Source organism: Cetorhinus maximus, chromosome 17 (genome assembly GCF_964194155.1).
Source record: "Cetorhinus maximus chromosome 17, sCetMax3.hap1.1, whole genome shotgun sequence".
In the NCBI taxonomy this organism is placed as follows: domain Eukaryota; kingdom Metazoa; phylum Chordata; class Chondrichthyes; order Lamniformes; family Cetorhinidae; genus Cetorhinus; species Cetorhinus maximus.
Window position 1 is genome coordinate 69944647 of NC_135895.1, and position 27255 is coordinate 69971901.

The 27255-nt window shown below is 40.2% G+C and overlaps 1 protein-coding gene across 2 annotated transcripts in view; it reads right to left on the reverse strand.

The window, feature by feature from the left end:
* Positions 1–27255, reverse strand: part of swt1 (SWT1 RNA endoribonuclease homolog) — a 163303-nt gene that overhangs the window by 101755 nt on the left and 34293 nt on the right. For both annotated transcript variants that reach the window (XM_078561406.1, XM_078561405.1), the window contains exons 4-9: positions 26386–26459; positions 16458–17859; positions 15689–15766; positions 5462–5591; positions 4267–4368; positions 3179–3367 (exon numbers count right to left, since the gene is read on the reverse strand). In XM_078561406.1, the coding sequence (XP_078417532.1) occupies positions 3179–3367; positions 4267–4368; positions 5462–5591; positions 15689–15766; positions 16458–17859; positions 26386–26459 (1975 nt within the window). The remainder of the gene's footprint in view (positions 1–3178; positions 3368–4266; positions 4369–5461; positions 5592–15688; positions 15767–16457; positions 17860–26385; positions 26460–27255) is intronic.

Genomic DNA, 27255 nt, shown 5'->3' on the forward strand with positions numbered 1-27255 from the left:
GGTCAATGGTAACTCCTAGGATATTGAGGATTCCATGATGGTAATGTCACTGAATGTCAAGGGGAGACGGTTAGAATCTCTCTTGTTGGAGATGGTCATTGCCTGACATTTAAGTGACAAGTAATATTCATGTCACACATCAACCCAAGCCTGAATGTTGTCCAAATCTTGTTGCATGCAGGCACAGACTGCTTCCGTTTCTGAGGCATTGTGAATAGAACTGAACACCATGCAATCATCAGTGAACATCTCCATTTCTGACCTTATGATGGAGGGAAGGTCATTTACGAAGCAGCTGAAGATACTTGGGCCTAGGATTCTGCTGAGACCCTCCTGCATTGACCTCCCAGGACTGAGATGATTAGCCTTCAACAACCACAATCATGTTATTTTGTGCTAGGTATGACTCCAGCCAGTGAGGAATCTTCTCCCTGACTCTCACTGATCTCAATTTTGCGAGGGCTCCTTGATGCCACACTCGGTCAAATGCTGTCTTGATTTTAAGGGCAGTCATTCTCATCTCCCCTCTGGAATTAAGCTTATGTCCATGTTTAGACCGAAGCTCTAATGGGGTCAGGAGCCGAGTGGCCCTGGTAGGGCATAAACTGAACATCGGTGAGTTTCTAGGTAAAGTTTACTTTTAGTGCTGTAGTTCTCTGAAATGCACTGACCATCAATGTCCACTCTTGAAATAATTATTTTCTATAAATTCAACTTTCATGGCAATTTGAGATTGATAACCGAGTTGTATAATTCTGTAAATTCAATGGCTGCTGACCGAATGCAAAGTGAATGTAATGTAAAATTTGAGTAATCTCATTGATCAGTAGTGATCATGTGACCTCAATTCCTGTCATGTGTAGCAATCTCATTGGTTGCAGTTAATCACATAACTGACCTGATTGATAAGACAAAGTTTTACACACAATAGATGCAAATTAAGGCAAGGCTGCTAGGGGAGAGGAGAGAAGAATTTTACATGTCTATATTCATATATCAAAGGTTCACTAATCCCCAATAACCAGCTCACTGTTTCCATGGCAGCTGCCCTTATATGCTGCAGTCAGTTCTTGGGATAACATCACTGAAACCTCTCATCAGTAATTAGCCCATGGTAATTGCTCCTCAGTGAAAACCACATGCCACACCAAGAAATAACAAAGTGACATCTTGAAAGAGTCTTAACTGTTTTTTCCTTGAGCTACAAATTAAATTCCCATCAAAAATATATTAGGGTCATAAATAAATAGAATACCAACTAGAAGGTGAGGATTCTGCATTTGTTTCCAATCATAAAATTAATGGAAATATTTATATAGCATAAACAGGGTTGGGGTGAGGTGCAATGGAAAAGCAGGAAACATAATGAATGAATGAACACCAAAGATCAATAAAGGCCGAAGATAAGGCAGGACATACTATTTTTTCTGGCCTAACTGTATCTTATAACAACCTCAATTCTGATGGAGTACTGACTTGGTTGTCAGTGAGCAAGACAGAAAGAATTTCACTTCATGCTCTCAGGGCATCCCAAAGTAATTCACAAGCCATTAATTACGTTTTGAAGCGTAGTTAGTGTTGTTTTCATAAAATAAATGAAAGTGAAATGTTAAACAAAATAGAACATGGATACTTTGAATTTAAAAGCTCCTGTCCACTTCATGGTTCCTTACACCTTACAATTATTTATAGCAAACTTCTGCCACCTACAGTAACTATTATAAATTGCAACCTTGTCCATGGCTTATTTCAGCTCCCTCTTACTTTGAAGTCATAGACATGCAAGACTGTCAAAATATTTCAAATTAGACACCCTATGAAAGATTGGTTCACAAGTTAATGAAATTAATCTGGTTATGAAATAAATTTTAGGAAAATCTAAATCGAACAAAACGTCACTGGGAAGGCCAACATTTATTGCCCATCCCTAATTACCCTTAAGGTGATGGTGTTGCAATCCTGAACTGCTGCAGTTCTTCTGGTGTAGATACACACACAGTGCTGTTAGGACATCTTTCAAAGTCAGGTGCATGGCTTGGATGGGAACTTGCAAGTCGTGTTGTCCCTACACATCTGCTGCCCTTTGTCCTTTTAGGTGGTAGTGGTCCCGGGTTTGGAAGGTGCCGTCAAAGCTGGTGTGGCAAGTTCCTGCAGTGCATCTTGTAGATGGTACACACTACAGCTACATCATGCCAGTGGTGGAGGGAGTGAAGGTTTAAGATCATGGATGAGGTGCCAACCAAGTGGGCTACTTTGTCCTGAATGGTGTTGAGCCCCTTCAGTGTTGGAGCTGCACTCATCCAATTAAGTGGAGAGTATTCCATCATAATCCTGATTTGTGCCTTGTGATGGTGGAATTACTCTGCTAAGAGGTCAGGTCATTAAAGGAACCTATGTAGAATCCTTGTCCCTTCACAATGTTTGCATATGAGCACATTTTTTTTAAGTGATATCAAAATCTGGGCTCTTTATATTTAACCTCGAGGCAGATACATCTTGTAAATGGCTACTGTTTCAATCTTTGAGCAACTACTGTGAGTAGACACAAGTATCTGTGGTTGCTAACTTTGCTAACTATATTCATCAAAAATTAAAATATGTATGAGATTTTTAAAATGTATTTAAGAAAGTTAGTCATTTTTGATCACAATGTTTCAAACTATACTGCCATTCGTTATCCAATAATCCCTGCTGAAAACTGCTGGACTGTGATTGTCAAGTGAAGACATGATTAGGCCTGGCTGTTTTCTCCCCCACATTTATAACCAGCGAACCTTCGCTATCATGGCTTACAAATTAAGAAGGCTTACTGGACCTAGTATTGGTATATGACAGTGCCCTTGAACTATATACCAACAGCACTCTATGCCTTCAGAGGCCAAAAAGAGGAAGAAAACTGATACAGCAAGTAAAACATTTAAAGAAATGATTTCTAAAACAGGACAGAGCTCTGGCATAAAATTGCAATGGCACTGAATGGGATAAAGCAAGAGTAAAATTGCAAAATTGAGATTAGGACATATAACTTTTTGATTGCTATTGTCATTCAGTAAACTGCGCTCTACTATTTTTCTTATGCTTACTTACTGGTGACCTAGAGATAATAAGCTGTCAAAATGTGTGGCCGCTGATATAGAAGGCCTCAGAAAAGTTGCAATGATGATACTGTGTAACTTACAGAACTTTTGAGCTGCCTGTTGCATGGACTGGCCCCATACATGCGGGTGTCGACTTTTGAAGCAGGAATAAATGAACTGTACAGCAGGTATGGCTTTACGATTCACACCTCCGGAGAGCTTTCCATTTTTTAAGGAATCCAGTTCCTGCAGAACTACCCATGGAATGACTATAATTGGGAAACTGACACCTGTAATTGTAGAAATGTAACTGCACAATTGCACTGTATACTCATTGCACTGTATAAGCTGTATGCCATTTAGACAGCACTAATTATTTAAGCTATCTCCAGAGCAATTTTCCAGTAAAGTCCATATACTTTAAGATATTAACCTGGAGTCAACTCTGACTCATATGTACTGAGGGTGAGGGCAGGGAAGTACTAGGAAGAGAATAATCAATAGGTAAAAATCCCTTTGTCATGGGGTTTTTGCTGCCTGTGGGAACAGGTGGATTTATCAACATACTATCAAAATAAGCAGCTCTTCCAATACTTTAATACCCGCTCAAATCTCTAGGGACTGATCAAAGCTTTCAGGTGCGTTTTGAACTCAAAAGCTTTGATACAGAGCAAGCAATACTATTACTAACTAAGCAAACCAAAATCTAAAATTCAACAACGTGCTATAGAATATTGGTATCATCACTATTTCAAATGACCAAAAAAAAGGTTGATCACAGGCATGGCCATTATATTTACAAATCCGCAAATGTTTCTCAACAAAATACCAAATTGCAATGTGCTGCATTGCTAGAAAGTATAAAGTTGGGATTGACCAAATTAAAGTATCAACCATATGATTCCAAAAGCCGCATTGCAACAGTGGTATTATCCACCTTTGATTAAAGCCTAGCCTGAAAATGCTTAGATTTCTGAATTGGGCTCCACATCCACCATCTCCAGGGAAATGACTTATACATTTTAAACAAAGTATAATTTTTATCAAAACCAAACCTTAATATTTCATCTGAAGAGCTGCTAAAGCATTTTTAACAAAAACATTTTTATTTCTCTTGATCAGAACGTTAACGATAATAACCAATAGCTTTGTTTTCAATCATTTTCACAATTAACATATATTCACATACCTGAAACTCCATGGTCCTTTAAATTCATTATAAAGTTAAGATGACTGATAAAGATGTTGGTATCAAGCACAAGGAGAATGTCAGACTGGGAAGTTGCTTCAGCTAGACAATCAAAATTTAGAACAAAACAAAAATTAAGTGTTGCTTTTCAGTCATAGTAAATGGAGCCAATAGTGTATTGGTTATGTCACTGGATTAGAAATTCAGAGGCCTGGGCTAATGATCTGGAGATAGGAGTTGTATTCAGTTAATTAAAAGAAAAGCAAAACATCAATAGTGAAGCTACTGATTGCCAATAAATCCAATCTGGTTCATCGATGTCATCGAGGAAAGGAAATCTGCCATTCTTACCCAATCTAGCCAATATGTGACTCAAGACTCAGAGCAACATGGCTAATTCTTAACTCTGCTGAAATGGTCCAGAAAGCCACTCAGTTGTATAGCGATGGGCAATAATGCTGGCCTTGCCAATGATGCCCAAATTCCATCAATGGATTAAAAACAAAGCATATAAAGCATTTTTGTTTTAGTACCAATTCTCCTTTGCTTTATATCCTCCTGGACTATACACCCCAGACAACAGTTGAGAAGACAAACAATTGTTACTGTGGAAATTTCAACTATTTTTACCCTGCAATCAGCCAATGTTGGATGAACTCAAGGTGGACCCTTTATCATATTAATAAATGAATAATTATTACTCATATAATTCTCAGCACGTGTGCATCTAAATCTTCCGCAATTACCAAAACGCGTTTTTTTTAAGATCAATGTAATTTTTAATCATTACAAATCTCAATAATGTGGGTGCAAGTAAACACCAGGAAGTGGACTGTGCATGCCCAATAAAAAGTCTGCAGATCTGGCTGAGATAATTTCTTGAAAACCTCTACACACAGTTCTTCATTTTCATCAATTGGGCAATTACAAATCGCACCCATGAAAACAAATCACAACAAGCTTTCTTGTTGATTTAAGAATAATGAAGCTCAAAATTAATCAAAATGCTTAATGGTACCAGGGAATGTTCAGTCAATTGTTATGTTCTCTTTTAATTTGTTGAGCAGAAAAGATCAATTTTAAAAAATGGCTATTTAGAAAAAAGAGCATCGTTTACATAGACACTATTCCAAGTAAAGCTGGAAAAGGAAAGAAAAAGGTGAAAAAAATAAATTGCCCATGAAAAGCAACTTACATGAGAATAATATTTTTATTTCCTGTGGCGGATCTATCTCCATGCTTGTCAGCTCTCCATAGCTCTGTCCCAATTCCACCTCTAAGACTTTTTCATAACGAGCTGTTTGCAGCTCTTCTGCTATCTCCATCTTTCAAGGAAAAATAACCTTTTAGTGCTGTAATTCGAGACCATGCTAAAATTCACAAGAAGGCCATAAGCTTTTATGTCCTTTTGCAGAACTTCAATTATTAAAATAAGGAATACCTGCTATTTTTAGTTACTTAAAAATAAAATACAGCTGAACTTCTATAGCCAGCATTGCAACTTATAAAATAAACCCATGATCTAAAGATTTGTTGCTTAGATTTAGTCAATTTTGAGCAGAAAACTCAGAATAAATCTAACTCATGTAAATTACAAGGCACTAAACTTTCTGATTCTACATTCTTCATGGGGAAAAGAAAATATTGCTTTCCAGAATCACAAGTGCAAATAGTGCACAGCAACATGTTCAGCAGGCAGTGTTCACCAGGATTCCAAGCAGATTACATACAGCTGAGGTAGGAATTCTTAGCATGAAGAGTATTAGTCAATGTATTTATCGCCAATTGTAATTTCTCATGTTTTAGATAGGACATGATGCACGTCATTTGCTCAAACTCAAAATATGATTTGGATCTACAATTTAATATTCAATTCCTTTCCTACATCAAAAGATCACGATGTTTCACAATTACTTTAAAAATTCAAAAAATATATTTGTGGGCTGGAGTAAATTAGACTGTCTATACTCTATATGTGATCCACCGTGTACAGTATTATCAAATCAGAATTCATATAATCAAATAATTGTTTGTTTCAGCAGAAATGTTGGTCCACTAAAAAATGCAATCAAAGTACTATACATAATGTCATTGAACATCTAGGTAATTTTGCATTGCAACAGCTTTCATGTTCACAGAAGGAGCTATCTGAAAAATGTACATCTGGAACATATAGATGTAGTTTAAAATCTAAGCAAATAATGTCTGAATAATATCAATGTTAACTTCTACATGTGCACCTCTTGGGAAACAACAGTGATGGGAATTTCAATTAAATTTGAGTCAAAGAAGTTTTCATTCTAAAAAAAGATCCACTTAAAACAAGGAGAACGAAAACTAGAGAACTTACTTTCTGCATCTTTTAAAACAAATAATAGCTGAAATAGATTAAAAATTATTTAAACAATTTATCTTCCAACTCATCATGAAAATAATGATCAGATCTTCTAACAGAAGACCATTTCCTTCTATGGCATCACAAGTAGTACTAAAGTTTCCAAGACTGGGCATCCGGGAGAGATCAGGTTGTCCACAGCCAAATCTCATTGAGTGAGGATGGATATTATGCTTGATCACTGTACATGGAATACATCAAGGGATTCTTTCAGAACAATTTAAAATAGGACAATTTAAACAGTGCAATAACTAAAAGTTATTTTGCCCCTTCACATGGAATGATTTGTTCTTTTAAATTGAAATCTACTTTCTTCAAACAAAAATTGGATTGATAAATTTCATCAGACATATTTATAACTCCTCAATTTTCAGGGAACTGGTTTTTTTTGTAAGTTATATCATAATGTGCAGATTATGCTGTAATTTTGCACTACTGACATCATTGTTCAGTTGCACCCAACTATTTACTGTTGACTGTCTCAACTATGCAGCCTAACTCAAGCATTGCTTCTGGTGGGTAATTGAGTGGAAGAGTAAACCTTTGATATATTGTCCAAATGAAAACAAAACTTTAAATTCTGTTATCTTCATTAATGTTCACATTAACATTGACATTGTATAATTAGTTGAACACTGTAATTACTTTGGACACTATGTACTCTATATAAAATTATTACATCGAAGCTTCGGGAATAAATAGAATTCAAAAACACATTCAATATTCTATTGAAAAACAGGATTCCTAAGGAACTCCAGATCATCACTAATTTCACATTAAGTAACCAACTACAGCTCTCTACCCACCAACAAATTTGGATATATTCAATGGAACATAGGAAATAGGAGCAGCAGGCGGCCATCGAACCTGCTCCACCATTCAAACAGATCATGATTGATCATCCACCTTTACGCCATTTTTCCTTACTATCCCAATATTCCTTGACGTCATTAGTATGCAGAAGTCTATCAATTTCTGTCTTGAACATGCTCAATAATTGACCATACATAGCCTTGGGGTAGTGAATTCTAAAGATTCATACCCTGAGTGAAGAATAATTCCTCATCTCAGTTTCAAATGACCAACCCCTTATTCTGAAACTCACCAGCCAGGGGCAACAATCAACCTACATCTACCCTGTTAAGCTCTGTAAGAATTTTGTAAGTTTCAATGAGATCATCTTTCATTCTTCAAGACTCTAGTGAATACATGCCCAGTCTCTTCAATCTCTCCTCATAAAACAATCCCACCATCCCAGAGATTAGCTTGGTGAACCTCCATTGCACTCCAACTCTGCCAAGTATATCCTTCCTTAGGTAAAGAGACCAAAACTCTACACCATACACCAGATGCAGTCTCACCTATACAATTACAACACAGCATCTTTACTCCTGTACTCAAATCCCCTTGTGCTGAAGGCCAACATACCAACTGCTGCATCTGCCTGCTAGCTTTCAGTGACTCATAAACAAGGACCACCCCCCTCTCCCCCCACCGGACATCATCACTTCCCAACCTCTCACTATTTAAGAAATACTCTGCCTTTCTGTTTTTTTTCTACCAAGGTGGATAACTTCACACACATTCACATTATATTCCATCTGCTATGTTTTTGCCCACTCATTCTTGGTCTATCCAAATCCCCTTGAAGCTTCCTTGCATCCTCCCTGCAACTTACATTCCCACCTAGTTTTGTGTCATCAACAAATTAAAGGGCAGAATCTGACTGAATGCGTAGAGAAATTAGTTTCAACTGAAAACAGTGGGCAGAATTTTGACCCCGGTGGGCGGTGGCGGTTGGGAAGCTGACCACCACCCACAATCGAGGCCAGAAGGCAATTTCACACTGGGAGGCCAAATAAGGCCTGCCCAGCGTGAAACGCGAGCAGCAACACTCATTGCTGCCTGTGCAGGGTGTGGGGGGGAAGGAGGGTGAGCGGAATCAGTGCAAACTTCGCACATGCATGCTTGAAAATTTTCCTGAGGCACAGAGCTGCCTCTGGGAGATGAAGAGTTTTCAAAAAAGAGAGTAAAGATTTGAAGGATATTATAAAAACATGTCCCCTCATGTGACTCTGTCACGAGTCATGTTATAAGTGAAATTTAAAATTTATTTTATTTTTATTTGATGTTGGAAACCTAATCCCGCCCTTGGATGAGATTTTCAAAAAAATGCAAAGGCCACTTGGCCTTTTCACCTGCCTGCCAACGTAAGGTTGGACAGCCAGCAAAAAATTTAAGTTAATTGATACCATAATGGCCTTACTAGGCCTTTTAATTGTCGGTGGGTACGCTGTCGATTCCTGCACGCACCTGCCCACCGAACTATTGCGCGACTGCGCGTGGACGTCGGGGCGCTTGCCCAACGTCAACGTGTGTCATTTCACGCTCGAGCGGATCGGGCACACACCCACTCATCGAGGTGAAAACTCTGCCCAGTGTCTAAGATAATAAAGGAACAGAGCCTTCTATGAATTGGCTGGAGGAGTTAATCTTATCCAGATATAGGCATCACATTACATAGGTTTGATTCAGTTGAAACATGGTGACTCCTTGTTATTCTTGTGTAACCAAGCTGTAAGTAACTTCATCATCATTTATGGGTCATCTCATGACTGAAGAGTCCAATGTGAGATTGGTTTGGACATCCACAGAACTGGCAGTTCATGCTGTCGTTGTTGCTGCTTGGGGGAAACCTCTGCAGTTACACCACCTCTGGTCTTCCCTCAGCATGTTGGATGTTACAAGTTTGGCGTAGATGGTCCTCAAAGCACGCTGGACCAAATTTCAGTGGTTGAGGTGGTTCAGTGGTGCCTCCACATTGGCTGGTTGGCAGCAGTGTTTTCCCTAGAAGTGATCTGCCATGCAGGAGTTTAAGGTTTTTTTTTAAAAAGAGAGCATTGTAGGAATTATACAGTAAATGGCAGAACACTTAAGTGCACCGACAGGCAGAGGGATCTGGGTGCACAGGTCCACAGGTCACTGAAAGTGGCAACACAGGTGGATAAGATAGTCAGGAAGGAACATGGCATGCTGGCCTTCATCGGCAGGGGTATTGAGTATAAAAGCTGGGAAGTCATGCTGCAGCTGTATAGAACCTTGGTTAGGCCACACTTGGAATATTGCATGCAATTCTGGTCGCCACATTACCAGAAGGATATAGGGGCACTGGAGAGGGTACAGAGGAGGTTTACCAGGATGCTGCCTGGTCTGGAGGTTATTAGCTATGAGAAGAGGTTGGAGAAACTCGGATTGTTCTCACTAGAGTGACGGAGATTGAGGGGCGACTTGATAGAAGTTTACAAAATTATGAGTGGCATGGACAGAGTAGATAGTCAGAAGCTTTTTCCCCAGGGTGGAAGAGTCAATTACTAGGGAACATAGATTTAAGGTGAGAGGAGAAAAATTAGAGGAGATGTGCGGGGTAAGTTTTTTTACGCAAAGGGTAGTGTGTGTCTGGAATTCGCTGCCAGAGGAGGCGGTGGAAACAGATACGATAGTGGTGTTTAACAGGCAGCTTGACAAATACATGAATAGGATGGGAAGAGGAATACGGACGCCAGAAGTGCAAAATGTTTTAGTTTGACAGGCAATATGATCAGCGTAGGCTTGGAGGGCCAAAGGGTCTGTTCCTGTGCTGTACTTTTCTTTGTTCTTTGTATCTTTCGTACTGACCTTGATGTCGTTCTCCATAGAGAATCTGCTTGGGGATTCTGGAGTCATTCATCAATGAGACATGGCCTGCCCATCTAAATTGAATTTTCTGGAGGGTGATCTTCATGCTGTTGAACACAACATAAAGGACCTCACTGTTTGTGATTTTGTCCTGCCATCAAATTCTCATGATGGACCTTAGGAGTCCTTGGTGGAAGAGTTCCAGAGCTTTGGTGTGGCGCCTATAGCAGACCCAGGAGTCTATGCCAAACAGCAGGGTGGGAAGGACAATGGCCTGGTAGAGCTTGATTTTAGACTACAGTTTAAGGCCATGCTGCTTCCAGACACTATCATGGAATGGACTTGAGAAGAACTTGCTTATTGGATGTATGCACTGACATCTTCAGCAATAGCGACATCCTTAGAAAGCACACTGCCAAGATCTGAGAATTTTTCAACAACCTTGAGATGGGTGCCATCAACGGTTATGTCTGGTGTTTCATGGTGTGTGTCTGGTGCTGGCTGAAACATATCCTTGGCTTTGGAGACACTGATTTGGAGGCTAAAGTTTTTGGCAGTGCTCAAGAATTTGTTTGCTATGGTTTGGATGTCTTCCTTGCTGTGGGTAGCTATGGCATAGTAATCTACATGCAAAAACTCACTGATTACTGCCTCTGTGACTTTGATGGAAGCACACAGTCCATAGAGGTTGCAGAGCTTTCCTGAACAGAATATAATGCTGCAGTCATGTCTCTGGTGTTCCTTAAGCATGACAGCAAAGGAGAAATTGAAGAATTGGGATGCCATGATGCACTTTTGTTTTATGGTTACTGCAAAGGCATCGGATATCTTGCCACAGGTGCAAACACATCCAACCATGTCATTGTGCAGTAAGCATTTTGACAGACTTGTTCAGACATCCCAGCTTGGAGAGCAAGTGCCATGGACCAGGTTGACTCTCACTGTTGAAAGCTTTATTTAGGTATATGTACACCATGTATAGATCCCGATGTTGCTCTCTGCAATTTTCTTGTAGTTGTCATGCTGCAAACACCATATTGGCTGTCCCATGGTTAGCCCTAAAACCACACCGTGATTCTGGAAGGACATCACCTACAAGGCTATCTAGTAGATGGTTTATGTGAAGATGGGTGTTATTTTTTTTAAAATATTTTTTGGGAACATAGTGTTATTCTGTAAAGAAGGCTGTGTGTGTGCGTGCGTCAACGCGCATGTGTGTATAATTAAACTGGGGGAAAGTTACTAAAGACAGCTTGTCTGTGGGAGCAGAGAGATGAAAGGTAAAGGTGTTAGATGCATGTATTTGTAAAGAGAGGCTACAGTGAAGTGGAGTTACAAGTAAATAAGTTAGGTTTTAAAATTTGCATTAGGTGATAAGGACTTGACTTTTTAGCTGTTAAGTTTCAAAGGGAGTTTAGAAGAAGTGACAAGGGACTTTCACAACTTACAAAGGTTTCATAAGTAAACAAGGCAAGGTTATTAAATTTTATTTGACCCAAACGTGGAGGCAATAGGAAGACATGAAAGATATATTTTAGAAAAACTGAGTTCAAAGAGGTGCTTAGGACAATGGAATCGACCCTCCCCGTCAGATCCTTCCTACACGCCAGGAGTCTCACCCCCTCTGCACGATGCCCTCGAGGTGGCTGTGGTGGGGAAGAGACCGTTGTTCACCTCCTTGTGGATTGTGCCTTTGCAAAGAAAGTCTGGAGAGAGATGCAGTGGTTGCTGTCGAGGTTCATCCCGAGCAGTTCTGTGACACAGGACTCTGTGCTCTACGGGCTGTTCCCAGGGACACACACCGAGACAAACATCGACTGCAGCTGGAGGATCATCAACTCGGTGAAAGAGGCGCTTTGGTCTGCCCGAAACTTGTTGGTCTTCCAGCACAAAGAGTTGTCCCCGACCGATTGTTGCGGACTGGCACAATCCAAAGTCCAGGACTACGTGCTGAGGGACGCACTAAAGCTTGGGGCAGCTGCCGCAAAGGCGCAATGGGGAAGGGTCGCTGTCTAAGACCTTTCTACCACAGCGCACCGAGAGACTGGGAACTGTTTAGAGCCCCTCGGGCTGTACAGATCAAAATGAAAGGCTGTAAATGATTGTAATATTGTTTGTACTGATGCACCTGGTGATACATTTTGTAAAAGTTTAACCTGGATTGTACCCTTGTAATGTTGTTTTTGAAATGGTTTTGAATGTGATTGAAGATTTTTTATGAATAAAGTATATTTTTACAATAAAAAAAAATCAAAGGGGAAAAGGGTATTTTAGTAAAGCTGTTTAGTTGAGTTGGGTTGGGTTGACTGTGTGAGGGAGATGTCCTGAGACCAGCTGTGCTGAGAAAAGTTGTGAATTTGAAGCAGCCATCCAGTTTCAAGCCAGAAAAGTCTTTGTTTTCCAAAAGCAGTCTGTTTCTGAAATTCCTTTAGTTTTCCACAGCAGAGTGGAAGAGAGTGAGAAGTCGTGTAGTATAATTTATTAAAGTAGCAGCAGTTTTTGCCTCGGGTAGCATTACAGGATTTTTCTGGTTAAAATCTAAGGGAACTGTCGCCAAGTAGTAAAACTTGTATGTTCTAACCATATGGATTTTTTGAGGAATATTTTGCAAGACTATTTTAACTGTAATTTTAATCTTGTGTTTAAATTTTTTTTCTTCTTCTTAATAAATCTTTTAATTTTAAAATCGTAAAAGTGTTAGTGGGATTCTATGCATCTGGGATTGGTAGTTTTCCCCTTGTTTTCAAAATACAAAAAAAATTACGATCAGTAAGACAAGTTTCCCTCTGGAATTTGGCTTGCTCAGTGACTAGCATCGGTTGAAGTTGTAACAGTTTAATAGAATCCTGCAGTTGAAACATAGCTCTTGATTACCAGCCTTAACATGCAAGATAAAGCTAGGTATGAGCATTCTAGCCGATTGAAGTTAAAGAAAAAGGAAGAGGATAGTTAATGGAATAAAAGCACCTTCAAGTAAATTTATCTAATGTGAACAATGGTTTCAACAATACATGTTTGTGGTTAAATCGTTTTCTTTCTCTCCACGTATATTCAGTCTCCCCTCTTAACTGGGCTACAACCAGTAGATCTTTGTCTTTGTGTATTGTACAGGTGTGTACTAGGAGTCTCAAGGGTTACATATAAAGATAAAATTTATGTTCTAATTAACTTGCATAGATCTCATGTTGCTGATACTAACCCAAATTGCTGTTCTGTTTTGAATTTGTTGACTGAAAAGAAAATACTTAAAAATATACTTTCCCAAATGTTCTTTGTAACATGGGTACAAGAGCTGACCACCAGAGGAAATGAAAGTAGTTGTCATCAGCTGGGTCAAAGAGAAAACACTCCATTGACTCGTGTCATACTGCCAGAGAGAAAGGTACTTATGGCTGTTGAAGGCCTATAATCAGAGCCCAAGGACATCAGTGCAGGAGTTCCTCAGGAAAAAGTGTCCGTGCCCAAACGTATCAATAACCTTCCCTCCATTGTAGGGTGATAATTGGGGCCGTTTGCTGATGATACCTTTGGCTCCACTCACACCTCCTCTCAAAATGAAGCAGCCCATATCAGCCTACCTCCAGTCCTAAAGAACATCCAGAATTTGACAGACAAGTGGCAAATAACACTCATGCAATATATTTCTAGGTATTAACCTTCAACACGGGAAAAGCCGGACATCTGTTCCTTACCTTCAATGGCTTCATCACTACCAAGTCTGCAAACATCATCATTTTAGGGGTGCCACTATTGACAAAACTCAAATGAACCAGTCATATCAGTAGCTACAGAGTGCAGGCAGAGGCTGCATACTCTGAACTCGCTCACCTATTGACCCCTCAAAACCTCTCCACCATTCATAAACTTTCAGTATTTTGCTGGCATTCAGTTGTTTCCATGGGACAGAAAAGTTTACAATAATTATCATCTACTGGCATTTTTTAAACTCACATTATCTAAATGGGGCTACTTTATATTAAAAATGCACATCCCACTTGCAAGTTTCTTCTGCATTATATAAATACCACTTTTCCTCCAGCTTTAAGTATCTCCATTGCCTAGTAATTTATCAAGTCAGGCTTGTATTATTGGTATGCCAGTGGAACTCAATCTTAATCTTAATCAATCTTAATTGATCAGATCACTAAATTTTAGTTATATTACATAGAAAAATGTTTTAGTTAAGTGCCTAATGTTGTCAAACCACAGAATTCGGAATTGTTGTACTATAGTCTTGGACTTGTAGGGCAACAAAGGATCAATAATAGAGCCAATTTATACTGCTTGTTCAATGTTGCTGTTCCAGGGGTTACACTGAAATCAGAAAATTTGTATCATGATAGCTCTTACCATATTCAGAATAGGAAAATCCACCTAATGCATTTATAAAGCAGTGCCACCTACTCAAAGGGAAAGAGGTACGGACCTATAGCTGTTTGGTTTTTAAAATGTGAAAAAATGATCAATTTGTGGGAAGGCAAACAAAGAGTGAAAATCACTGACCTTGGGGACTTGTGGGGCCTGGGCTCCTCTTTGTGGGAGGTGAGTGGGAAGAATCGGAAACAGACCAAATGATTTGCTTGATGGGATGATTAAAATTAGTTATATCATATTATTGATGCTTTGTTACAGTTCCTTACAATTACAATTACAGTTACAATTTGTGTATTATAAATATAAAGAAATATAAAGATGCTAACCATTGGATTGCTTGCCTGATGCTCCTAGCACAGTTGGCCAGCAGCACGGTTTTGGAAAATATATTATGCAACTGTACAGTTTAACAAACTAACAGGAACTTTACTGAAACAAATATTATCTAGGTATTTATAGATCAGTTATATACTGAACAGTTTTACATTTGTTGAAAGCACTTTCAACTTTTCATGAACGCCAAACATGCAGAGTAACTGAGATGTGAAATTCCAACGCCGGTCTAAGCAAAAGGGATAAACAACCTCCAGTAAAATGGTTCAGTGCAGCACAGTTACAAGTTATGTTTAAAAACTAGCCTCTAAAACAGCAACATCAAGCAAGCAGTATAACTTGGAACTATCAATCCTGTGTTGCCCTGTGCAGTTAAGTCCAAAACTACAGTAAAACAATTTTCACCTTTCTTCTGTAGTTTGACCACATTAGGCACTTTTAACTAAAATAAATTTCTATGTACCTGAAATTTAGTGATCTGATCAATAAAGGCATTGAGGTCCACTGGCATACCAATAATCTAAGTTTCAACAATACTTTCCATTAGGAAGTTTGTGTTTAATATTGATTCCACAGGTTTTACCAAAGCTCTAGAAAACCTGCAGCCATACCATACATTCGATCCTTTATCAACAAAACACCCACCTTTTGATCAGTATCCATCTCCACATGATCTGGTAAAGTGGTAGATGCACTAGTAGATGCACTAACTCTTTGAGAATCCTTGAAAGATTAAAGCATAACAAAAATATGGTTAACTGGCACACTATTAATCATTAGCAAAGTGGTTTCTATGCTGCCTTTCTCATAAAATATTCCTGTAACCAAGTTCCCACTCCCAATTATTTTAACAATTTATCTCTCTCCAATAACTAAATACAAAAGCAATATACTTCAACTTTAGCCAAATATCCAACTTTAATATAATAATTCTGCTCTACAAAATCATACTCTTTTATACAATTTACAGTATGAGCTTAGGAGAGTTACACAGTTACACAGAATTGTCTGAAGTTTAAAACTCAGTTGTTGTCACTATGGGCATCAATATGGTGAAAGAACTGATTGGCGAAAGTTTGCTGTGTTGTGGTCAACATTAGTCATTTATATTAAAATCATAGTGACCTTTCAATTACTTATAGCGAGGGACGTTTAAAAAAAATGAATGCATTTAACCAAAGAAAAGGTTGCAAAAGGACGTTAGGCTCTTTTAAAAACAGCCTTTTGTTAGGTGCTTCCGCTATTTTTTCAAAAGCAGCACCACTGAGGATTACTGATTTGCCAATATAAATGCTGTGGCTCAAATTGTCTCCTAAACTTGATTGCATTGTAGTGCAGATCTACTTTACCGATTTAAAAACTAATAAACACATTAGATTTTTTCAGATAAGCAAAGAAAATAAATTTCCATTACCAGCTGATGTGTGAACAACTCATGATCCTGCTGTATCGAAGTAGCTTTTGTAGCATTGTCTGAAGAGTTACTCTTCGACTGACTAGCACTTGAACTTAGTAACTTTTTAGAAATAGTCTGTGATAAGGCATCAGTAGCATAGGCCTTTTTAAGAATTTTAAAACTGTGAAACTTTTTAGTTTGCTTTGAGGTTTCAAATTTCTCAGTTTTTTCAAAGCTTCTTGATGATAATGTTGACACATCAGTTCTTTCAAAGGGTCTAGACTGCTGAGGTAAGTTTGAATCCGTGGTTTCAAGGTGATGGTTTCGTGGATTGCTCGACACTCCTTTACTTTCATGGATCAATTTGGCGCTTTTAGAATCATCACAGGGCCTTAGTGACTGACTATACTTTTTACCAAATGATAGCGAGATTGTTGGTTCCTTAGAAACAATGTTCGGTTTTTCGATCCCTGAGGATTTGGAATAATCACTGGGTTTTCCTGAGTTTCTGGACAATTGAGAAGACGCTCCTTCTATGTTGAACTCATTTCTGGCCTGCTTTAATTTTTTAGATTTCTTTCTGAGTCCTCTCAAGCAATTAGATATTTTATTGCACTTCTCCCAAATAACAGATTCTAGAATTTTCGATCCTTCACCAGGATTTCCTGTATTTTTGACAGCTTTCAAAGGCGCACTGGTTACTTTCCATACATCAAATGATTTTCCGGCGCTATCAGGCTTTGCATGTAATTCCACAAGGATGTTAGATTTTTCCTTGGAGCTATCTAGTTCTTCAAAGTTTCTTAGATCTTTACCTGAATTCTTACAGTTGTGCATTATATCTGAATAATTGGATTCCTTATGAAGCTGTGGGGGGGATGTTTTTTGCTCTTTATTTTCAATTTCTTTAGTAAAATGTCTATGTTCACCATATGAAACAGTGAGTTCACTCATCCTGTGTGCAGATTTTATGTTAGAGTACTCATTTCTGTCCTTCTCACAATGTTCTCCTTCAGCTCTTTGCAAATATGCTTTGCTGAAATAATCTTTAAAATCAGCTTGCAAGCATTCAAATGAAGAGTCACTTGCTTTTGCCTTCAACTCCTCAAGGTCCACTTCCTCTATTGATGGCATTGCTTTGCGTTTAAGTGCGTGTCTGCAAAATTCAAAGGACCTACATTTTTCACACCACGGTAATTCACCAGGACTGTGTCTTGAGCCATATGTATCAGGTGCCTGTTTTATAGTTGAACTTTGGTGCTTTTCTCTTCTATTTTCTTCATGTGAACGCTTCCTGCGTTTCTTCTTTCTCTTTGCTTTATGCTCAATTTTTTCAGGATTTGACGAAGACATATTTTGAACAGGAGGACCCTTGCATCTCTCCAATCTGACTTTATGCTTTTCCTTTGAATTTGATAGTCTAGGTTAAAAAAAAATAAAGACGCTAACCACTGGATTACTTGTCTGATGCTCCTAACACCGAGTTGGCCAGCAGCATGGTGTATTTGCCACACTGGAAAATAATTATATTATCAAGGGTACAGTATTAAGTCATTAATGACCTAACAAACTAAAAGCCTGTTTTTAATTTTAATGGTCTTAAACAGGCTTTGGTTTTCTTAACTTTCGCATCAATACAGACATCAAAGTTCAATACAAGTGACTGTACACAGTCACAAGGAGGCTAAGGAGAGTATCCTGCAACTCACCAAGTCCAATGTCAAGAGAGGTTCACTAATAATATGTTAAAAGTCATACAGGTGGCATGCACTTTCTGAACCTATGAGCAATGGTGACAACAAAGTAAAAAAGCCATAAATCAGAAATGAACAAGACAGGTACGAATGGGTCCGTATACAGCATATCAGTGTGAGTACATATAAGCAGTGAGAAAATTGCCAATGAGAAACCACTAAGAACTTCTGAAGGCAATGAATCCTGAATGATCAGCAGAACATATTTTTTTATTTAAGTGCGAAATAATGAAGTCACTATAGTTGTATTTAAAACAAATTTGCTATCATTTACATCTCAATAATCAAAATTCAGCTTAAAAACACATTAAAAGTTTTTACAAAAAAAACCAACACATTTCACTAGAATGAATTAAATTAATCTACTGAATTGTGTTTTGTGATTTTTGACACTTTCCTTCAAGGTTTTACTTGAAAGCCTCAGGCACTCCTTAACGTACGGATAAAAGTGAAATAATGCAGATGCTGGAAATCTGAAATAAAAACAGAAAATACTGGAAAAACTCAGCAGATCTGGCAGCATCTGTGGAGAGAGTAACAGAGTTAACACTTCAAGGCTGTATAACTCTTCTTGAGCTCTGATCACCACATCAGGGAGGCAGAAAGTTACCTGGACACTTTGCTCCAAGAGGCGCTCACACCCCTCAGATTAGGTAATTAAAATTTGGTCTGTGATAAGGGACGGGGGGTGGGGTGTGACTGCAGGTGAAGCAGGTATAGGGACCCAGGGTAGCGTTCGAGGATACTCAGGCCCTGCAACTGCCCAACAGCTGCGAGGTTCTTGCAAGCTGTGTGGACGAGAACAGGGACTGCAGGGAGGATGAGCGAACTGACCACGGCACCGTGGTACAGGAAGCCATTCAAGTGGGGGGAGGAAATAGGAACATAATAGTGGTAGGGGACAGTATAATTAGGGGGATAGATGCTGTTCTCTGGAGCCATCAGTGTGAGTCCTGAAAGCTGTGTTGCCTGCCTGGTGCCAAGGTTAAGGACATCTCCTCAGGGCTGGAGAGGAACTTGGAGTGGGAGGGGAGGGATCCAGCTGTTGTCGTTCACGTTGGTACCAAGGACATTGATAGGACTAAAAAGGAGGTTCTGCTGAAAGAATTTGAACAGTTAGGAGATAAATTAAAAAGCAGATCCTCCAAAGTAATAATCTCAGGATTACTACCCGAGCCACGGGCAAACTAGCACAGTAAAGCTAAGGAGTTAAATACGTGGCTCAGAGATTGGAGTGGGAGGTAAAAGCAAAGAACTGCAGATGCTGGAAATCCAAAACAAAAACAAAAATACCTGGAAAAACTCAGCAGGTCTGGCAGCATCGGTGGATAGCTGCACAGTTGACGTTTCGAGTCCTCATGACCCTTCAACAGAACTAAGTAAAAATAGAAAAGGGGTGAAATAGAAGCTGGTTTAAGGGGGGGTGGTTGGGACAAGAAGAGCTAGGTAGAGGGCCAGCGATAGGTGGAGATAACCAAAAGATGTCACAGACAAAAGGACAAAGAGGTGTTGAAGGTGGTGATATTATCTAAAGGAATGTGCTAATTAAGGGTAGAAAGCAGGACAAGCAAGGTACAGATAGCCCTAGTGGGGGTGGAGTAGGGTGAAAGAATCTAAAAAGGCTAAAAGGTAGAGATAAAACAATGGATGGAAATACATTTAAAAATAATGGAAATAGGTGGGAAAAGAAAAATCTATATAAATTATTGGAATGAACAAAAAGGAGGGGGAAAAAACGGAAAGGGGGTGGGGATGGAGGAGAGAGTTCATGATCTAAAATTGTTGAACTCAATATTCAGTCCGGAAGGCTGTAAAGTGCCTAGTCGGAAGATGAGGTGCTGTTACTCCAGTTTGCGTTGAGCTTCACTGGAACAATACAGCAAGCCAAGGACGGACATGTGGGCATGAGAGCAGGGTGGAGTGTTGAAACGGCAAGTGACAGGGAGGTCTGGGTAATGCTTGCGGACAGACCGAAGGTGTTCCGCAAAGCGGTCACCCAGTCTGCGTTTGGTCTCTCCAATGTAGAGGAAACCGCATTGGGAGCAACGAATGCAGTAGACTAAGTTGAGGGAAGTGCAAGTGAAATGCTGCTTCACTTGAAAAGATTGTTTGGGCCCTTGGACGGTGAGGAGAGGGGAAGTGAAGGGGCAGGTGTTACATCTTCTGCGATTGCATGGGAAGGTGCCGTGGGAGGGGGTTGAGGAGTAGGGGGTGATGGAGGAGTGGACCAGGGTGTCACGGAGGGAACGATCCCTACGGAATGCCGCCGGGGGGCTGAAGGGAAGATGTGTTTGGTGGTGGCATCATGCTGGAGTTGGAGGAAATGGCGGAGGATGATCCTTTGAATGCGGAGGCTGGTGGGGTGATAAGTGAGGACAAGGGGGACCCTATCATGTTTCTGGGAGGGAGGAGAAGGTGTGAGGGCGGATGCGCAGGAGATGGGCCGGACACGGTTGAGGGCCCTGTCAACCACCGTGGGTGGAAAACCTTGGTTAAGGAAGGAGGAGGACATGTCAGAGGAACTGTTTTTGAAAGTGGCATCATCAGAACAGATGCGACTGAGGCGAAGGAACTGAGAGAATGGGATGGAGTCCTTACAGGAAGCAGGGTGTGAGGAGCTGTAGTCGAGGTAGCTGTGGGGGTCGGTAGGCTTGTAATGGATATTGGTGGACAGTCTATCACCAGAAATAGAGACAGGGAGGTCAAGGAAGGGAAGGGAAATGTCAGAGATGGACCATGTGAAAGTGATGGAAGGGTGGAAATTAGAAGCAAAATTAGTAAATTTTTCCAGGTCGCGACGAGAGTATGAAGTAGCACAACCTCCCACAACTCTTTCTCCGGTACATCGATGATTACTTCGGTGCTACTTCATGCTCTCGTCGGGACCTGGAAAAATTTATTAATTTTGCTTCTAATTTCCATCCCTCCATCATTTTCACATGGTTCATCTCTGACACTTCCCTTCCCTTCCTTGACCTCTCGGTCTCTATTTCTGGTGATAGACTGTCCACCAATATCCATTACAAGCGTACCGACTCCCACAGCTACCTCGACTACAGCTCCTCACACCCCGCTTCCTGTAAGGACTCCATCCCATTCTCTCAGTTCCTTCGCCTCCATCGCATCTGTTCTGATGATGCCACTTTCAAAAACAGTTCCTCTGACATTTCCTCCTTCTTCCTTAACTGAGGTTTTCCACCCACGGTGGTTGACAGGGCCCTCAACCGTGTCCGGCCCATCTCCTGTGCATTTGCCCTCACACCTCCTCCCTCCCAGAAACATGATAGGGTCCCCCTTGTCCTCACTTATCACCCCACCAGCCTCCGCATTCAAAGGATCGTCCTCCGCCATTTCCGCCAACTCCGGCATGATGCCACCACCAAACACATCTTCCCTTGACCCCCCCCGGCGGCATTCCGTAGGGATCGTTCCCTCCATGACACCCTGGTCCACTCCTCCATCACCCCCTACTCCTCAACCCCCTCCCATGGCACCTTCCCATGCAACCGCAGAAGATGTAACACCTGCCTCTTCACTTCATCTCTCCTCACCGTCCAAGGGCCCAAACACTCTTTTCAAGTGAAGCAGCATTTCACTTGCACTTCCCTCAACTTAGTCTACTGCATTCGTTGCTCCCAATGCGATTTCCTCTACATTGGAGAGACCAAACGCAGACTGGGTGACCGCTTTGCAGAACACCTTCGGTCTGTCCGCAAGCATTACCCAGACCTCCCTGTCGCTTGCCGTTTCAACACTCCACCCTGCTCTCATGCCCACATGTCCGTCCTTGGCTTGCTGTATTGTTCCAGTGAAGCTCAACGTAAACTAGAGGAACAGCACCTCATCTTCCGACTAGGCACTTTACAGCCTTCCGGACTGAATATTGAGTTCAACAATTTTAGATCGTGAACTCTCTCCTCCATCCCCACCCCCTTTCCGTTTTTTCCCCCTCCTTTTTGTTCATTCCAATAATTTATATAGATTTTTCTTTTCCCACCTATTTCCATTATTTCCATCCATTGTTTTATCTCTACCTTTTAGCCTTTTTAGATTCCTTCACCCCACCCCACCCCCACTAGGGCTATCTGTACCTTGCTTGTCCTGCTTTCTACCCTTAATTAGCACATTCCTTTAGATAACATCACCACCTTGTCCTTTTGTCTGTGACATCTTTTGGTTATCTCCACTTATCACTGGCCCTCTACCTAGCTCTTCTTGTCCCAACCTCCACTACCCCCCCCAACTTAAACCAGCTTCTATTTCACCCCTTTTCTATTTTTACTTAGTTCTGTTGAAGGGTCATGAGGACTCAAAACGTCAACTGTGCTTCTCTCCACCGATGCTGCCAGACCTGCTGAGTTTTTCCAGGTATTTTTGTTTTTTGTGTGGGCGGAATAGTTTTCAGTTCATGGGGCACCGGCACCAGTACTGGGGTAGAAGGGAGCTGTTTCAGTTGGACAGGCCTCACTTGAACCATGCTGGGATCAGTCTCTAGGCGAATCGAATAACTAGGGCTGTAGAGAAGGCTTTAAACTAAATAGAAGTGGGAAGGGTTCTGGTGAACAAAGGAAAAGGGTATGGCAGCATTGCAGAGCAGCTGTCTAGGTACTGATACCCAGTGCGGCAGGAAGGGACAGAGTGTACAAACATTAAAAAAAGCAGCTAATAGGGTCAAAGGAGGAAAAAACGGTAAAAAGGCAAAATTAATGGGTCTTTACATAAATGCACGTAGTATTCGGAACAAAATAAATGACTTAACGGCACATAGAAGTTAATGGGTATGATCTTATAGCCATTAAGGAGACATGATTACAAGGGGATCAAAGCTGGGAACTAAATATTCAGGGGTATGTGACTTTTAAAAAGGACAGGCAGGAAGGAAAGCCTTGTTAGTAAGAGATGGAATAAGTACGATAGCAAGAAATGATCTTGGGTCGGAAGATGTAGAATCCATATGGGCAGAGGTAAGAAATAACAAGGGGAAGAAGACATTGGTTGGAGTAGCCTATAGGCCCCCTAACAGTGGCTATACTGTAGGACAGAGAATAAATCATGAATTAATGAGGGCATGTAAAAAAGGCAGTATATTAATCATGGGTGGCTTTAATCTTCATGTAGATCGGGAAAATCAAATTGGCAGAGGTAACCACGAGCAAGAATTCAGAGTGTATTCGGGACAGTTCCCTAGAACAATATGTTGTGGATCCAACCAGGATCTCAGGCTATTTTGGATCTGGTAATGTGTAATGAGGCAGGTTTAATAAAATGATCTGAGTGAAAGGTTCCCTAGGAAACAGTGACCATAACATGGTAGAATTTAGCATTCAGTTTGAGAGTGAGAAACTTGGGCCAGAAACAACTGTACTAAACTTAAATAAGGGTAATTACAAAGGAATGAGGGCAGAGTTGGCTGGAGTGGACGAGGAGAGGAGTTTGGCAGAAAAGACAGTTGATGAACAATGGTAGACGTTTAAGAAAATAGTTCATGACTCACAACTAAGATATATCCCAGTGAAGGAAGAGGATTCTAGGAAGGAGATAAACCAACCATGGTTAACCAAGGAAGTTAAGGATAGTATCAAATTGAAAGAAAAAACATACAATGTGGCAAAGATTAGTGGAAAGCCAGAGGATTGGGAAAGTTTTAAAAACCAACAAAAGATGACCAAAAAAATAATAAAGAGGGGGAAAATAAACTAGCAAGCAATATAAAAACGGACAGCAAGAGCTTCTTTAAATATATAAAAAGGAAGAGAGGCACCAAAGTGAACAAAGGCCCCTTAAAGAATAAGGCTGGGGAAATAATAATGGGGAGCCAGGAAATGACAGAGGAGTTGAATAAATACTTTGCATCAGTCTTCACGGTAGAAGACACTAATAGCATTCCAAAAATATTAAATAATCAAGGGGCAAAAGGGGTGGAGGAAATAAATACAATAACTATCACGAGAGAAAATGTACTAGGGAAACTAATGGGGCTGAAGGCCAATAAGTCCCCTGGACCTGATGGGTTGCATCCTAGGATATTAAAGGAAATAGCTACACAAATAGTGGATGCACTGATAGTAATCTTCCAACAATCCTTAGGTTCTGGAAAAGTCCCAGAGGATTGGAAAACTGCCAATGTAACACCCTTATTCAAAAGGTGGAGAGAAAAAACATGTAACTATAGGCCAGTTAGCTTAACATCCGTCAATGGGAAAATGTTAGAGTCTATTATAAAGGATGTAATAGCAGAGCATTTAGAAATGAATAATATAATCAAGCAAAGTCAGCATGGCTTCATTAAGGGGAAATTATGCCTGACAAATTTATTAGAATTCTTTGAGGAGGTGACAAGCAGGATAAAGGGAAACCAGCAGATGTAATGAAAAGGCGTTCGATAAGGTACCACACTTAAGGCTACTTATTAAGGTAAGAGCCCCAAGGTGTTGGGGGTAATATATTAGCATGGACAGAGGATTGGCTAATTAATAGAAGACAGAGTTGGGATAAGAGGGGCATTTTCAGGATGGCAAACTGTAACTAGTGAAGTGCCACAGGGAGCAGTGCTGGGCCACAATTATTTACAATATATATTAATAACTTAGATGAGGGAAGTGAATGTACTATCGCCAACTTTGCGGATGACACAAAAATTGGTGGGAAGGCAAATGGTGAGGATGACACAAAGTCTACAGAGGGATATAGACAGGCTAAGTGAGTGGGCAAAAACTTGGCAGATGAAATATAATGTGGGAAAATGTGAGGTTATGCATTTTGGCAGGAAGAATAGAGAAGCTGAATATTATTTAAATTGATAAAGAGGCAGAAAGCTACAGCACAAAGGGATTTGGGAGTCCTCTTGCATGAATCCCACAAAGCTAATTTACAAGTTCAGTAGGTAATAGGGAAGGCAAATGGAATGTTGGCCTTCACTTGAAAGGGAATGGAGTATAAAAATGAGCAAGGTCTTGCTAAAACTATACAAGGCACCAGTTAGACCACACCTAGAATACCGTGAATAGTTTTGGTCCCCTTATCGAAGGGAAGATATACTGGCATTGGAGGCAGTCCAGAGGAGGTTCACTAGGTTAATCCTGGGTATGGAGGGATTTTCTTATGAGGAGAGGTTGGGCCTGTGTTCATTGGAGTTTAGAAGAATGAGAGGCGACCTTATTGAAAGATATAAGATTCGTAGGGGGCTTGACAGGGTAGATGCTGAGAGGTTGTTTCCCCTTGTGGGAGAGTCTAGGACCAGAGGGCACAATCTCAATGTAAGGAGTCTCCCATTTAAGACAGAGATAAGGAGGAATTTCTTCTCTCAGAGGGTTGTGAATCTCTAGAATTCTTTCCCGCAGGAGGCTTTAGAGGCTGGGTCATTAAGTTTATTCAAGGCTGAGATAGACAGATGTTTAAATCAGTAATGGAACCAAGGGTTATGGGGAAAAGGCAGGAAAGTGGAGTTGAGGATTATCAGATCAGCCATGATCTCATTGAATGGCAGAGCAGACTTGATGGGCTGAATTGCCTACTTCTACTCCCACATCTTTTGGTCTTATGTTTCCCTGAGGCAGCTCTGTGCCTCGGAGCTTTTACTGCGTGCATCTGCTCGCATGCGCGAACTTCAGCACTCGCCCTCCTCCCACCCCCATTAATTCCCAGCCAGTGTGAAATCACATCAGGGCCCGATCTCAGGAGGCAGTCAGCTTCGCGACTGCTCCCGGCCTGCCTGCCGAGGGCAAAATTGTGCCCAAAGAATCAAAAGAGGCACCAAATTAAACCAACACCACAGCAGATCCATTTATATTGAAGAAGCCTGATGTAGTCTACCTATTGATACTTTTCATATTCTTACTTTCCTCTGAAATTACTCCCTTACTAAGCCAATCCATTTCCAAGTCTACCTCATTCCATCCTCCAATTTTTCATAGTAATTCCACAGGAGATCCACTATTTTATACGCAAGTGGGAAATTTTAGCATACCCTGAATTAGTACAAATAAGCATAATTTACACATAGCTGGGCGCATTTAGTTCAAACCGCTTTTTTTCCCATCCAAATGAATCTCCTGTATGTGCATTATATACTGATGAATCTACTGTGGTCCTGATTTTAAAGTATTGAATTAATGAATATACGGGACTTAAAACTTGTAGTTAGCGCATTACCTAATTCTTCTTTTAAATGTAGAAATGTCTCCAACACTAACCTAGGCCAGGAAGATTCAGCCTGTTCTTCCATGGAGAGTTTGAGTGTTGTAGGAGCATCTACCTCCTGACGGATCTAGTGAAGAAACAAAATATAAAACAACATGAAATCAAAAATTCAAAACATTTTATATCTTACTAATACATATAAAAAGTAATTCACTTTTTATTATAAACTCAGTGTTATAGCTGGAATCCAATGCATTTTCAGCTCTAGATCACAAATCCAATATACCTTCAAGTTCATGCCACAAATTTTGGAAATAACCTTAGTTCATCTTCAAAAAGTCATGGAAACATAACACCAGAGCAATGATAAACAATTTATGAGAACATTTGCAACTATGCACTTTATAAGTATTTCAGATAGTTCTTGGGACACAGGTGACTAACCCAAATTGAACCTATAACTTTCTATTAGATAACTAGCTTCTAATTCCATGTCAAGTTCTTTATATTTTTCATATTCTTGATGGAAGGTACAGATGAGTAGAAATTACTATTGCCCATTTTACTGAATGCTTCATAAAATATTTGGCTATCTCCAGTTTTAACAGGCATAAGTTTGGTAAAATAAACGAATATCTGAGTTAAAAGGGTAAACATACAATGTATGTGATCACATTTAGGCTTCAACTACATATATTACAAAAAGAAACTGTACAATTACACAACAAAAATATTCCTGCATTACTGATGCTTCTGACAGGGTGCTCAGAGAAGTTTCTTTTTGTTCTAATTTTCCTCCCTTGCACTCCTGAAAACATTAACTTTTCTTATTGAGGGTATGGGTCCATGGGCATCTGCAAACCTTCCAATGTCCTGTGCAAGTGAGCAGCATCCCTGTGAGCCTTGAGAATAAGTATTGACAG